The sequence below is a fragment of the Convolutriloba macropyga genome, chromosome 7, assembly GCF_964194025.1.
Source record: "Convolutriloba macropyga chromosome 7, txConMacr16.3, whole genome shotgun sequence".
Lineage (NCBI taxonomy): Eukaryota > Metazoa > Xenacoelomorpha > Acoela > Convolutidae > Convolutriloba > Convolutriloba macropyga.
This window is the reverse complement of record NC_134474.1, coordinates 54,962,124-54,973,751: the sequence shown is the minus strand read 5'-3', so window position 1 is coordinate 54,973,751 and position 11,628 is coordinate 54,962,124. Positions and strand designations below refer to the sequence as shown.

The 11,628-nt window shown below is 34.7% G+C and overlaps 1 protein-coding gene across 3 annotated transcripts; it reads left to right on the top strand.

Moving 5' to 3' along the window:
• Nucleotides 1–2,999: 2,999 nt before the first annotated feature.
• Nucleotides 3,000–10,370, top strand: LOC142342377 (uncharacterized). Of its 3 annotated transcripts, none has more exons than XM_075393686.1 (3): nucleotides 3,000–3,081; nucleotides 3,737–4,035; nucleotides 10,125–10,370. In XM_075393686.1, the coding sequence occupies exons 2-3, from the start codon at nucleotides 3,791–3,793 to the stop codon at nucleotides 10,306–10,308; spliced, it is 429 nt and encodes a 142-aa protein (XP_075249801.1). In that variant the 5' UTR covers nucleotides 3,000–3,081; nucleotides 3,737–3,790; the 3' UTR covers nucleotides 10,309–10,370. The 3 variants fall into 3 exon arrangements, with proteins under 3 accessions (XP_075249801.1, XP_075249803.1, XP_075249802.1); XM_075393688.1 differs by lacking the exon at nucleotides 3,000–3,081 and adding an exon at nucleotides 3,139–3,226; XM_075393687.1 differs by lacking the exon at nucleotides 3,000–3,081 and having other exon boundaries at nucleotides 3,703–4,035.
• Nucleotides 10,371–11,628: the final 1,258 nt, after the last annotated feature.

Genomic DNA, 11,628 nt, shown 5'->3' with positions numbered 1-11,628 from the left:
TGAAACTTTCTAGTTTTATTTTTTCTCATATTGTTTTTTTACCAATGCTGATCAGAAAATTTTTTTTGGTCAAGTTTTTTCAAGGAGTAGAAATTGAGTTGGTCATTAGATGTCGATATTTTGACTTTTGGCGTCCAAATGAACATGGAGTGATCCTAGACTTCAGGGCGCACTGGCCCTCAAGAGTGCAATATTTAACAGTGAAACTCTGTTTGAAATTGATCTAAAATGACCAGATCTAGCCCAATCTAACGGATCAATGAAATAAACCCTTGAGGAATTTGAGTTTTTTACTTTGCATTTTGATCTCAATAAAAATGGAAGCTCTCCTGGCCTAGAAGACAAAAAATTGGTAACTTATAGGTGAAGCGGTTTAATTTAAAATTAAAAACCTACTTTTACTGTACGCATAAATGAGCGAGTCAAAACGAAACTTAATTGTTCGTTCAATATAGAATTCAATGAAAGTCAGATTAAAGATTCGCTAGCAGCTTTGCTGTGGAAATTTCATATTTGAATGTTGCGAAAGCTGGTTCCCAAATTATAATCTCATCATAAACTGAACTCCTGTTATAAAACTCTCTATCAAGATAAAATGTGAGGCTAACACGTGACTTCGTAAGGACGCAAGGAGCGCAACAACTCAAAAATAAAAAGAGTAACGTTAATCCTAAAGCAACAAAAGAACACTACCAACTTAAATACAAAATTATGATATCCTGGAAACAACCCTAACGAAACAAAAGGTGTCTTGTCTTTGCAAGTCTCCATTCAGTTCTGAGCACCTCTTTTTAAAATCTGCTATTTTCCTCCTTTAGGTACTAAATCGAAATCAAGCGCTCAAGAAGTTCAATTTGCACTGCAATAAGGGTTCAAGCATCGAAATTCTTTTTCTGCTCTTTCTTGAAAGCTAATATGTGTGTATTTAAGGGCGCATTGCGACGCAACGGGTACCTCGTTGAGAAGACCTCGCCTATTGGTTGTACAGTGGAGGCTGAAGCTGCCATAGGCATTAAATATTTACTCAGTTCTCTGATTTTTTTATTGAAATTCAGAGGGTTGGCAGTGTGGCAGCTACATTTAAATACAAAACAGTTTGACTCAAAGCCAAATCAAGCAGTGAAAATATAATAGCATGACAAGCCAAATTTAAGCTAGACTTTTTCATTTCGTTCAACATTCTAATTTAGTAACAACTATTAAAACGTGATTCCCAGAAGTGAATTGCAACTGATGCTCAAATTTGAACAACCTCAACAACAGCAAAGCAATATTACGACTTGAACACTCTTGCATCGGATTCCTTGCGATTGGTATGCGAATCAAGCTGTTGTTGATAAAAAATGTTTGACAAAATTTCTATATGGTTAAAAAACATCACATGATATCAGATTTGCATTGGTAAAGCGACGTCAGCGACTTCACGTGAATTGCAGAATAAAAGAACTTGAAAAATTAACATAAAACAATTGAAACTTGATAATTTCGACTTATTAAACTGATATACAATACTTATTATAGCATCATTACGCATTGAATCACACTCCTTGAGCCATAAATTGTTTGTTATTGTGTCTTATTTCTGTTGATTATCTGAGTGATTTTACTGCTCACCTATATTCGACGTGTTTGGAGGAAGAACTAGCTATGATATACTCATTTTTTTCTGAGGAAGAAAATTTCGAAGTAGGAGAAACATTGTGCAAACCACAGAGGCGGTTATTTGTACTGACTACACCTTAGTTGTGTATAGCTTGAACATGTGCATTATTGAGGCCAATTAATAACTAAATTTGCTTATTATCCTTAATTTTGTTTTCATTGGGTTCACATCTTATAGGACCACCTGTATAACATCAGCTCAATGTAGCAGATTGAAAGCCTGCTTAACTATCGCCAAGCTTTAGGGCTGCTTTTTGGTAGAACGGGGATCTCTAATTTTAACTTATGATTTGGTTCATTAACAAAAAAACTCAACAAAAATTTGATTGTTCAACTTAGAACCGTTTTTTCTTCTGAGCGAAACAAATCGTTGAATTGCAAAATTGAACGATTTTTTATTAAGACTAATTGAGCTTGAAGTAATCCAACGGTAATCTACAGGATACCGGAAAATAAACTTCACAAAAAAATTTAACTACAAAGACGTAATATCCGGACAGATTTGAAACCACTGAAATGAACTGGGCGATGAAAAATTTTCCGTGTTTTTGATAGGTGAGCAGTCGTTACAGCTATTTTTCCAATAAAAGCATTCTGATTGTACCTACCGTTCTTGCTATTAATTTTGTGATCTTGCGTAAATTTTGGAGTGTGGCGATTTTATCTTTGGTTTTTCGGGCAATTACAGGCAGTGGCTTAGTTTTTTCTTCTTTTAAAAGAAAAGATCCTTATATTACCAATATTTTTGTGTGATGAAATGTCAAACTCAAGGTCGGCAGTTATGATGGTGATTTCAGGACGCAAAAGACAATAAATGTTTTGAAGTGCGGTTCTTTTTTAATTTGCATTCGACTGGGGATAGTTGAGATATCTAATCAACTAATGGTTTTAACTTTTTTCATTTGCGTCTTGAGCTTTAATCTCCAGAGAACTGTGAGTCATTAATTTACATTTTAAATTTAGTTGACTATTCGGTGCTGTGAAAATGTTTTAATCATATCTTAGTCGTTTGACCCTGATTTTATTCGGCTTTAATTGGACTATTTAAAATGATTTGAGACCTAGTTATCCTGAATTAATGGAGTTTTTAAATTGGGGTTAAACAAAGTAGGGGTTAAATAGGGGTTAAATTGGTTGAAACGTTGCTGTTTAAGAGATTAGGTCTGAAAGAACATGACATTTCAACCAAGTCCTCACTGTTTTTGAAAGTGAATCATAATAACCTTATTGAACGAGAAATTATTCTATTATACTACAAACTTTAACATATTGCGCCATTTTGCAATATAAACTAATTTATCTTATCAATGAACCTTGCTTGCTTGGTTTGTTTGATCACAAAACCAAAATTGGCGAATCAATCTTTGACGCATTCATGGAAATTGGACATCAATCGATTATGTAACAACAACCAAGTTGGTATGTAAGCCCGACAGAATTGCTAGATTTCGAGGGTTTTTGTGCAAAAGTTACCACGCTAGACTGACTGTTGTTCTGGATAGAGTCGGTTCGATTCCTCCTTAGCACTAAATGTTTGTACTAACGACTGTTGGGTGGTTCTGTGGTGCGTTACTAGAATTACATGTATTTCGAAATTTTCATGTGATTTTGCAATTTGCGACTGTAAACCAAATAAGCCCCCCCCCCCACTGATTGCGTGAGTATGAACGGTGAAATTGTTTAAATTATTAATTGAAATTTTGATAATGTTCTCAATTCCAAGCCCACATCTTCAGAAGAACCTGAAGAATATTTGCAAATATTTCATGATTCAAAAGGTTTTTCATTATTCGAGAGATTTATCATGATTCGAATGATTTTTCACGATTCGAAAGAAACTCCTGAAGGAACAATTACAAGTTTTTTTTATTATTTTCAAAATTTTTACTGATTTAAGTGTAGAAAATTAAGCCTTCATGTTCATTAATATTTATGTTGCATACACTAGAGATATCAAGTGAGTTGCAGTTACGTAATAACAAACCTACTCACTCTAAGTCTGTCGTATATTTAATCTTGCGCTTAATCTAAACAGTACAAAACTTACTTATTCGACACCGGCTGTCTGTTTTAGATATTCAAATTATTATCGAGAAGTTTGAGCTGAAACTGTACTCTAATTACATAAATGTTCGTGGATGAATTGAACATTACGTACAACAAAATCAGTGGAAGTTATCCTGACAATTCGGTGAGGAAGAACTATTTCTTGGCAGCATGCATGGTCTACATACAACGAGAGTCGCCTCATATGGATGAGGAGGAACTTGGGGCTATAATGACCGATATGGATATGAGGTCACCCTATGGGGGGTTTATTGGAATGGGCAAGTCAAAGTGGGACGGCAGGTTGAGAAAACTCAAAATTATCAGGTATTATTATGGTGAAGTATAGGCTAGGTGACTCTGATGATGTGACTGAGAAAGTCTGGCGTACGTCAAGAAACCTGAAGCTGAAAACAGAAAAATCTGGCACTCTAGAGTTTGGATCCTAATTGGATTCTGTAAAATAAGAGTTGTCTTTCGTGGTCAAAAATGTTTCCGTCTCAGTTAAGTTAAATTAAGTTTAAGTTAAATTTTTGTTCTTTTCCGTTTTTTTTTCTGTTTTTCTTCCATGATTCATTAATACCAATTTTCCTTGGATTGCGCTGATGCGCCTAAACCCCCAGATTTTTTTGTTTTGGAAAAAAAATGGAAAAAAAGGTTTTTCTGGTCATTTTTTTTTTCTAGTTTAGACGTTTTAGATGTTTAAATACTGTATGTGCTTAGTTATTATTCAGTTTACTGAGTCCTCTTTCATTTTATTTGATGTTGCTATATTATTATTAACTATTAATAAATTGACTTGGTACCCGCGATACGGGAATCACTTTGTTAATTAGTTACAAAAACAGGACCAGTTCTCAGCCTTTAATTTCAAAAGAGAGTTCAACTGTTTCCGAAATAATACTGTTGGATATGTCCAGTCAAAAGTTGAGAAGTCATTTCGCTGGGTGAGAAAATTTGCATATTTACAACTCTCAAAACAAATTACTCTTCCAATTTGACTGAAGAGCATATGTTTTTTTTTATTTTTTTTTTGTTTTCAGCTTTTCTATATGGGACCCTAGTGGGGGCCTTCTCGGTGGCGGTCCTCTATGAGGTGTGTACTATGTACATACCGAGCTAGCTTTCACTCAAAAATTTCAATATGCTGGAAAAAGCGGCTCAATTGTTGGTTAATAAACTACCGGGAGCTGCATTTTCCGACATTCTTGATAATTCTTGCTAATTCTTGATAAATCTTGATAATTCTTCCTTAATCTTATCATTTCGTGCTAATTCATGTTTTTGGGTGCTATTGAATTTTTATTACTTGGTACGTCTTGCCATGTCATCGTTAATCTTTCTTGGAAATCTTGCCAAGATCTTGTTTTTTGACACCCATGCAAAGATCTTGCAAGTTCGTACATATCTTGATATTATCTTGCCATGTAACATGGCAAGATCTTGGCAAAATTTTCCAAGATTAAGTATGTTTCTTATCAAGGCTATCAAGTTTCATTTCACATTGGGGAACAGCAGATATCTAGCTTTTTTAAATTTACACGTTAGTGCCTCGCGTGTGAAAGAGCTTTCAAACTGACATTTACAGAATCACGATTGGTTGAAACACACTGCGAGTTTTGAAATGTCAAAATTTGTGGCCATTTCAAAACCTGGCGTTTTTTGAATATTAAAATCTGGTTTCTTGAAGTTTGTTAGTGCCGTTAAACGAAAGGGACTTTTGTATTATCACCCACCTCTCCCCAAGCTTAAACTTAATGGACATACATCCTAAAGCCCCTTCCATTCACCGCAATTATACCAAATTATACCATTAGGGGGGTGTTATACTTTCGTGGTAGTGGATGGAACTCTATTGGGAAGGATCCAACGTGGTATATCGGGGCTCATAATATATAACCAGGACTTCTGCAATGCAGACTGATAGACTGGTTTCAAAAATGAAGTAGGTTCAAACTATTATCTGTTTTTTTTTTAAACAAAACAAGCTCGGTACGCATTATGCGATTCATAACGTCTAAAGGTTTTTGTTGCTTGTTTAGTGGTAAACTTCACGCAATACACGCAAGTGCAAGTTTTAAAATGACAAAAGTCTGAAGTTTAAGACTTCAGAGTAAAAAAAATACGTGATTCTTCACAAGTGACCTCAAAATTCCAGCTCAACATATCGAAAAACCATGGGGTTCTCAATAAGCATCAGAGGTTCTCAGTGACTTCATGCAGAGTCAATTAACCTATAATTATTCAATTGATTGACGTTTCATGACAAAACAAACAAATAAGTAAAAACCAGACGAAAAACATTGATAAACATAAAGGAATAAATGAATTGCGTTATTGGAATTTTTCGGATCTTTCGTCCTTAAAGAACGATGTAACCCATTTTCTTATCCGATCAGCATATAAACAACATTTTGATTTTGGTACTCAAAGGGCAGAGACAGTTTGAGCACAACGTTTTCAATGCACAAAGTAATGCTTCACATTTTGTCCGCAAAATTGGTTCGATAAAGTAATTTCTGTTTTCAAAAAATTTAGTATGCATTACATCTGTTTCTAGAGATGGGACGACTTGATAGCAAACACCCAATTTTTATCAATCAGCAAAATCAAAAGTGAAATTATTCGTACTTCGCCAAAAACATAGTTGAATTCGCCCGGAAACAACCTTTCATTTTATTAAAACTTTTCAACTCATTGAAACGAACCAAATCAGAATATATTCAGCAACAACTTCGTACAAATCCTTCAGGAAATAAAAATTCAAAAGAAGTTGTACGTTTTTTATGGATCGTTTTATCCAGCTTGTAGAAATCAAGTTTCTTTAAAAACCAAAGGAGGACTAAAGCTCTACCTTATATGCCAATCAGGAGTATGTATCTGCAGAACAATCTAATATCTTTGAAAAAAATTAGGGAAATTTAATTAAGGAAACAGTTCAAAGGAACATCTCTGAAAAAAGACCAGCAGTTTTTTATTGAGAGCTCAAATTGCTGATAATTGCCTTTAGATTTTTACGAAATTCTTTCAAGACAAAAAACTGACCCAAACAAGGAAACACTGTGAGAAGTAGCCATGAAATTTGAAACAATGTTGACATTAGGAACTTCAAATCAGTTGCAATGCTAACCGAGACCTCAATTGTATTCGAAAGAGTAGTCCTTAAACAGTTTAAGCACTTTATAGGGAGCAAGTTTCGCAACGATCTACACCATCTAAGATCAGATCATTCAACTGTTGATCACCTTTTGCTATATCATGATAGCTTTTGTCAGGCTCTGGAGTCAATCTCAGTCTGAAAACGCGCTTACCTGTATATTTAAAACCCTTCGACACGATCAATGCGACTCTTATCTTAAAATTTTGCCCAGCCCCAAATTCAAAGATTTTTGTTACCCGTATATCTCAAATAAACATAAAGTAAAAAAATCAAAAACGTTATTTATAACTCAAATTTTGCTCGAATTAGAATAAGGTGGCACAATGCGGTCTTTTTCTTCTGTCCTTTTTTTCTGTATGCATTGACATTTTACAATAATGACTAATTAAAGAATCCTTTTTGAATGAACAGGATGCAAAATTTTGCGAATAGTCAATCAGTCAGCGGAACTCCAATCCCTCATTGACAGAGCAACTGATAGCCTCAGTGACGATGTGCTCAATGTCATTGTGGGTAAATTCCGCTTGCTAAATTTTTAATATCAAAAGATAAAACTTTCAAGGCCTGATTTCTACACGCACGGCACACCAGCCAAACATGAAAATTTAAAGTTTAATGGAAGAATTTGGTTTACTGCTTTGTGAATGTTCTTCATGGGGCTGACATCTTGTCGGTAAGTATTAAAAGAAGAAATTAGAAAATTATCAAACTGCGAAGAGTCGGTCTACAGACTCCTCGGTCGACAGTATCTGTCGAGTGCAATTTAATGTCAGTTTATGTATTTTCTACAAACTTATATGCGTCAAACGTTCGGCATACACAATTAGGGTGTTTGCGTCGTATACAGGGGATTCTAATGTACAAAATGTGAAGCATAAAATGGCTGCTGGGAAGTCAGACTTGAATGGCAATGAATACGTTGGAAAACTGTTTAGTTCACCATTTCTTACCAACTAGCTGTTATTTAATTTACTCACAGCAGATTATCCTAAAATGTTGCCGCTCTAATTGCAGAGATCATTGGACTATATCACCCAAAAATCCTAAAGCCAGATCAAATAGTAAAGTGTTTTTAACTGCCAATGTATTGTGTCGATGACAGTCCGAAGACAACAACTTTTATTAAGTCGAAGATCACTAAAAACTTTATATTATGTCGCAATCAAATAACCTGCATGGTTTCTTACTCAATAAACACCCATCATTATATTCACATGGGAAAAGGAACTTACTTAGATTTTAAATCTGGGGAAAGCTTTCTCACTACAGCTGATATCCCTTAAAATTGGATATATTCAGAAACGTTGCAGTGGAACAATTTCTATTGCTAGAGGAGACTGGTAAATTGGTTGCATCCATGCTTAGTAAAATTCCATATAACTATAGTAATTGTTTTTATTCAAATTTACCAACTAGTTTTCAAGACCTGGAATTAAAACACAATGAGGAGACTAGCAAAGATTTTTTGAATAAAAAATGGTGACTTATCAATGAATACGAGCAACGTTGGTGAAGATAATTAAAAATGAAAGTAAAAATATGAAAAATATTTGATAATCAAACTTGTATTTTTCACTAAGAGACACTTTTCAACTCTCAAGCATGTGGCATAGGAAAAAATATTTCCCCCAATTCCATCAAAATCGAGAATATAGATATAATTGTTGTTAATGCGAAAAGAATTTTCAAAAAATTAGGTTTCTGTGAAGATATCACTCTTGGTTGATTGTTTGCTGAATTGTGCGAGGTCCTCAAACAAACGCACGTTATCTCAACAAAAATTTCATTTAACTACAAATAGTGTGTTTTTTATTTTGATTTACAAAAAGATATTTTGATTTTGAAAATACAAATATCTTTTTTCTATAGTCTCTGATAAAACTAACTAAGATATTTCAAGATTCTTGCAAGATTTTTCGGTGAAAGACAAAAAATTTAACAGAATGGTCCGTGAATAGAAAGGTTTAGAAACGTCCCTGATCAGATATAGTGATCCAAAAACATACCGTCACTCTGCCCAGCGGCAAATATATAAAATAAATAAAACATTTTGCAATGTGTGTAACACCGTAATCTGCTCTGTGAACAACAAATTTCGAGCTATTCAACTTTGTAGATAAAAAAACTTATCCTGTTTTGTAGCCATATTTTTTTTGTCTTTTTGTTATTCTGGAAAATGGTAACTTGGTTTTACGAGTTCAATAAAAAGATATATCTGCATGATAAAGTTGTAAAAACCTAATCGGATGAAAAATAAATGTTACGATAAATTTTGAGGTTAATTAAATCCCGGGTCGAGAAAAAATCGGAATAATATGTAAGATAAACGATGAAAAAGTAGTTATTTCACCGCAAATTTCGTACATAATTTTGCGGTGAAATGCGGTGAATGCGGTGAAATTTTGTAAGTTCACCGCAGGAGTAAGCGGTGATCTTACAAAAGTTCACCACAATTCATGGCTAAAATATGTAATTTCACCGCATTTACAAGGGTTCCAACCTCTCACCTCCCGCATGACAGCCTTGTTCTTCTTCCACTGCTCCATCTCTCACTAACTTCTAGCATTTTTGTATTGAATATAAATCAAATTCACTCTACTTTTTTAAAATATTTGCGGTGAATTTCTGTAAGATTTGCGATTTTTAGCGGTGAAATTACTCATTTAGCGATGAAATATGGTAATTTTTTGTAAGCTCACCGCTTACTCTAGTGGTGAAATTACATAAATTCATCGCTTAGAAAAAACAGTCAAAAAGATGTAAGATTAAGGGGTAGTTTTAGTGAGAGGGTAAAACCAACAATTCCTCCCTTACTCCCCATTAATTTCACCGCATTCTTTGCTGATCTCACACAATTTTAACATTTTTTTCTAAGCGGTGAATTTATGTAAGTTCACCACTAAGTTGAGAGGTGAGCTTATGTAATTTTACCGCATTCACCGATTATCTTACATAATTTCGACACTTTTTTCGAAGCGGTGAATTTATTTAATGTCACAGCCTGATTTATATAATTTCACCGCATTCACCGCTTATCTTACAAAAATTTCCGCACTCACCGCTTATCTTACACAAATTTGCGTTGAATGGTGGTGACACCTCGACCCGTGATGATAAATATGATAGAGTAAAGCTGGAAGCAGCTATTAAGTTCATTTAAAAGTAGAAAAAATGGAAAAAGTGAGTTATTTCAATGGTTTTCAGTACGTCTTTAAACACAAATTGAAGTTAAACAAGATCGCTCTTGTCTCTTCAGGTTGCATGCAGTACTGCACGATGCTGGAGGTCACGTGAAAAAGAGGCACAATATTGGTCCAGGGTACACCTATGCAGGAATGTGCTGCTCGTTTAATAGCCCATATCGGGGACACTTTTCGGGTGTCAACTACTGCCTGTTTGCAAAGTTATTTTGTAGATCGTATAGAGAACTTGAGTTGTAAAATGTAATTTCAAAGATTTGTAAAGTAGATCATAGTCAATAAAATTAGTTTAAGTTGAATTCCTTTGTTTTACCAATCCGTGTCGAAATTAAACCCCCCCCAACGAGTAGGGGGTAATTGTCTATGGGGGTAAAACGATGTAAGATTAGGGAATAATGGGGGGATTTTTTAGATTTACCCCCCCCCCCCAAAAAAAAATTAAAAATTTGCCCCCCAAAAAGATGTAAGAATAGGGATAAAACGATGTAATATATTAGGGGGTTAGTGGGGTTAATAGAGGCAATTTTTACATTTTACCCCCAAAAAATTACCCCCGAAAAGACATAAGATTAGGGGTAATTTTAGAGGAGTAAAATGATGTAAGAGTGAGGGGGTAAAATGTTTAATTCATATACAATGGATGGCTATAATGAGGTTGTAGGTTCAATGCTGTCGTCGTAACCACCCACTGTTGCGTCCTTTTACCCCTATTACACCCTACTCTTGCGTCGTTTTACCCCAACTACCCCCTTACTCGTGCATCATTTTAGGCCCCAAATTTACTCCCTACTCTTGCGTCATTTTACCCCTCTAAATTAACCCTATTAACCCCCACTCGTTCATCGAATTCCCCCCCCCCCCCTCCTCACCCCCCCCCCAAAAAAAAAAGATGTGAGAGATTTTGAGGGAATTGGCTTAAAATTAACCCAATTACACCCCTAATTTTACAATTTTTGAGGGGTAAAAATTCGACACGGAAAACTACCAACCATCAAATGGGCAATAACGGTCCATCCATTTATTTATTAATAGGAAGTTACACATAGTTCAGATAATTACTCTGTTCCCACTTTTACTTCTGGAAAGGGGACTATATAGTCAAGTTGTTTGTTTTTGAACTTTTGGCCGATCAATATTTTATTGTAAAGAGTTGTGAGTGGTATCACTGGAAAGCCCGTCAAGCGAGCATTGTAGAACAAGCGTTTTTTGCAATTTTAGGGCCAATTTTGATCAATTTTCGTTACTTTTTACTACTATTCTCTTTATTTTTGTGTTTTAGTAGCCCGGAAGCAATAATCAGGCTATAATATGTCCCATAGTGGTTATCAAGAAAAAAACAGATTTTGATTTGTAAAGTTAGATAATGTTTTTCGAGGCGCTTTCTTCAGCTTCTCCGATGTGAAATTTCTTTTTGATTTTTTGTTATCTCTACTAAAGCGTATGCATAAGTTAATCCGAGTTTAAAAGTGCGGTTGTCTGAATTGGGTTGTGGGCCATAATTATCGTTTTTACTTTTTGATTTGATCCTATTAAATTTCAATAAAAAATTGTTGTGAGTTT

Excerpts from the sequence above, each read along its gene's own strand:
- LOC142342377 (XM_075393686.1), top strand. The coding sequence starts at position 3,791 with ATGTTCGTGGATGAATTGAACATTACGTACAACAAAATCAGTGGAAGT. Across the intron at positions 4,036-10,124 it reads AGAAAACTCAAAATTATCAG|GTTGCATGCAGTACTGCACG; the intron begins GTATTATTATGG and ends TTGTCTCTTCAG.